We start from the raw sequence: 3,410 nt of genomic DNA, 5'->3' as shown, positions 1-3,410 counted from the left end.
TTCTTCATTGAATATATATTAATAATATCCTTCAAAGTTTCTTCTATGAAAGTCTTAACCTGGAAACATTGAGTCGGTCTTCAGGGAGTTCTGGTCTCTTTATAGTCACACTGTAATCTTAAGGGACTAAAGAAACAGTTAGGTCTTCTTCAATTTTATTCCTGAAAAATCCGAACTGTTCAATGAAGGAACTCCAGTTCTTCACTTAGAGATGTTCGCGCAATGTTCCCCTCTGGCTTCCGTTGCTTCTTTGTGCATACAAGCCAAGGGTGCATATTGAAACTGTAGAAACATCGCGGAATTCCTCTACAGCTTGAAATCTTGTCGACGAATCTCAGCTTCGGTTGCTTTCGTTGCACACTCTTCTGAATCTTCAGTTTTCATTCATTCTTCATTGAATAATGCGCTTAAATGTTTCTTCTAATGTTGTCTTAACGTACAAACTTCGTTTCTGTCTTCAGGAAGTTATGGTGCAATCGTGATCACTCTTTCAACGTTAAACTATGACTAATGTCTAAAATTTTAGCTCTCTGTTCAGTTTGTTTCATTTTTTTGTTCGTGTCATTTTTTCAATGTTTTCAATGAAAATTTTAGAAAAATTGTCTTCAACGTTGTTTCTATTGTAGTAAGCCTTGCAAGCATCGGGCCTGTTTTCGGGGAGTTAAAGTGCAAGCACACAAAGTCTCGCAAGTGATTCAATTCAAAATATGCCCACTAGTTTCGCATTATCCGCAAAAAATTAAAAAAAATGTATTATGAACATGTTTAATGCACCGAAGACTGTTGCATTAATACACTGTGAAGGCCCTAAGGTGTTACTCAACTCGACTCAACTCAACAGCAGGAATACTCAATTTTAACCAGGTGCGCACTGCTAAATGACACTCAAAGCTCACGCTACCAACACAAAATCTAAACTCTTGTACCATACGCTTGTATACACTTGTATACACACGGTTGTTGCTCCCATTGATCGGACTAACTCTACACATTTATCTATCTAGTGTAGAACAGGTAGTGCCTACGAGTGGAAAACGGCAGTGTTTACAGAGCTGGTGGTAAATAGTGTGTTGGGAATGGGCGGAAAGTGAAGCTACACCTGGAAAAATGTGGTAAGTTCCCTCGCCCGTACCTCTCTGAGCTGCGAATTGCCTCCAGGAAGCCTTGGCGATTCTTCGGTTACCCATCGGCCGGCTCACGATCAGCTCAACGTTCACCTCTTGCTTGCTCTCCGCAATGATATCGGCCACTTCCTGGTAGGACTTGCTTTGCAACAGCCTACCATTCCATTCAATCACTTCGTCTCCTGACATAAAATCGTTGAAAACTGGGGATTTTTAGGAAACCAACACTCCACTCACCTGGTCTGAGTTGGCCATCAACATCAGCTATGCTTCCCTTCTTCACTTTTTCGATGATGGCGCCCTTGGCGCCATTCTCCAACAGTTTGCCTCCAACGACTTTTAAGCCTAAAATCGCCGCACTCGAACCGCTGGCCTCCGTGTTGCCCCGTCTTAATATCATGTGCCCCAACATCTTGCTGCCGTCGGAGGAAACTTGCCATTGGTGCGGATGCTATGGAAACAAGTTCGCAATGGAGAGGACGCTACGTGCTAATGGAACTACATGGAAGCCGGGCGGTGCGCATGCAGCGTAAAATGCGTTCTTTAGCCTCAAAGCACTCAAACCCTCTACTAGCTGAACCAGTTTAGGCCAAAGCAGCCGAAGCCCCAAAAACACCACAGAGTTCCTAACAGTGCCAACGAACGAGTTTAATTGGAACAAAACAGGAAGCTGGTACATAAATTCTAGACCTGGAAAGGTGCCCAGGTTCCACTAAGTGGTTCTGTCGCTGATTAGAGTCATTCCTTGGAACGGGATTGAAATGGCCGTCTGGTTGAGTTGAGGCCTCAAACCTTTACTCCCCGATCAGAGGAATGACTCCAACTTAGAGGCAAAGCTGGATGAACCGTCCATGTGCTTGTCGGCCGCAAGAGTCAACTACAGGGACACAAATCTACACCGCATCGTCTACAGAGTGGCTCTAAGCACCTTTGGAAAGTCTCCTCGAGTCGAGTCCTCGCTGGAGGTAAAAGTGGACGAGGTGTCGATGCCGGAGTCGCGATGCGAGTCTTGCGACCCTTGGGAGCCCTGACGGCCATCCTGATGGTCGAAACGAACGGTTTTCTTCCTTCGGTCGCTTAAGCCGCGATTGTCGGCCGTCACGTCCTGCAGGGGCCGATGGGGCGGCGCCACTATATAGTGGCTAAGCGGCGGCCACTCTTCCGGCTCGTCCACGCCTAAAATCGGGGGATCATTGTCTCTCCTTTCAACTAGGTGGGGCTTTATGGGGGTCATTGATTAACGCGCTGACTGTCAGTGGGAAGCTGTTTATTTTTTTTCTTGGGTAAATTAGGAGATTTTCCTCATTTGGATGATGGCACCGCCACCGGACATCGACTTGCCGGTCCTGGGAGCTTTTGCCGTTTAACGCGCTTGACTGTACTAGAAAGTACGAAACTCTCGGCGCTCGTAAGGGTGGAAAACGTGGAGGATTCTTAAAGGGGAAGAAATCTTTTACTATGGATGACCCAAAGCCACCAGAGATCTACTTAGGAAAAGTCTTCAATTTTTACCATTTATCGCGCTCTTCAAGAAGGAATTTCGAGGTTTCACTCCAAGCGGAAGCCTGCCATTGTCTCACGAGCACATTCAGGAAAGGAGTTAACAATGTCGAAGACCAAAGATGAAAACCTTTGCAGGGAAAACGCACTTAACTCAGCTCAAACCTTGAGGATTGAGGAAAACCAGATTTCTCCATCTGCCCTTACCCAGATAGCACACAAATATTGCAGTAATATTTTTTTGCAATATTTAATATAGGTTGAAACGACAGATTCTTAAATATTATAACAATATTTCTTTGACATTTGGATCAGATATTTGAGAAATATTATTTAAAAATATATATTTTACACTTAAACCAGATATTTACGAATTGTTTTTTTTGCAATATTTAATATAGGTTGACGCGACAGATTCTTATATATTATAAAAATACTATCTGACCTGGCAAACGTTGTATTGCCATATAAATTATTGCTAGGGTTTTTTTTCCTCTCGAGTGGGCGGTTTGCCCATTTTAGATTTTTTTAAAATTTTATTTTAAATTTATTGAATTACTAATATAGCTATTAAAAATAGGGGTTTATGGCAGCACCCATATCACTTAGGGGTATAAAAAATAGATAACAACCTATTCTCAGACCTACTGAATATACATACAAAATTTTATCAAGATTGGTCAAGCCGTTTCGGAGGAGTATGGTAACTAAAACTGTGACACGAGAATTTTATATATATAGAGATTTCTGGTAAATATTTATTTGACATTTAAATCAAATATTTAT

At 42.6% G+C, this 3,410-nt stretch overlaps 1 protein-coding gene across 2 annotated transcripts in view; it reads right to left on the bottom strand.

Moving 5' to 3' along the window:
- The window catches only part of LOC109542418 (regulating synaptic membrane exocytosis protein 2), a 41,075-nt gene that overhangs the window by 25,908 nt on the left and 11,757 nt on the right, over nucleotides 1-3,410 (bottom strand). The window contains exons 6-8 of one of the 2 annotated variants that reach the window (XM_048662533.1): nucleotides 2,053-2,300; nucleotides 1,362-1,575; nucleotides 1,133-1,306 (exon numbers count right to left, since the gene is read on the bottom strand). The exons of the other annotated variant lie outside the window; for it this stretch is intronic. Of the exons in view, the coding sequence (XP_048518490.1) occupies nucleotides 1,133-1,306; nucleotides 1,362-1,575; nucleotides 2,053-2,300 (636 nt within the window). The remainder of the gene's footprint in view (nucleotides 1-1,132; nucleotides 1,307-1,361; nucleotides 1,576-2,052; nucleotides 2,301-3,410) is intronic. 2 annotated transcript variants of the gene reach the window in all.

This window comes from Dendroctonus ponderosae, unplaced genomic scaffold (assembly GCF_020466585.1).
Source record: "Dendroctonus ponderosae isolate FM_Combo_2020 unplaced genomic scaffold, Dpon_F_20191213v2 Dpon_F_20191213_11, whole genome shotgun sequence".
NCBI lineage: Eukaryota > Metazoa > Arthropoda > Insecta > Coleoptera > Curculionidae > Dendroctonus > Dendroctonus ponderosae.
The sequence above is the reverse complement of the archived record's forward strand: the minus strand, read 5'-3'. Positions and strand labels throughout refer to the sequence as shown.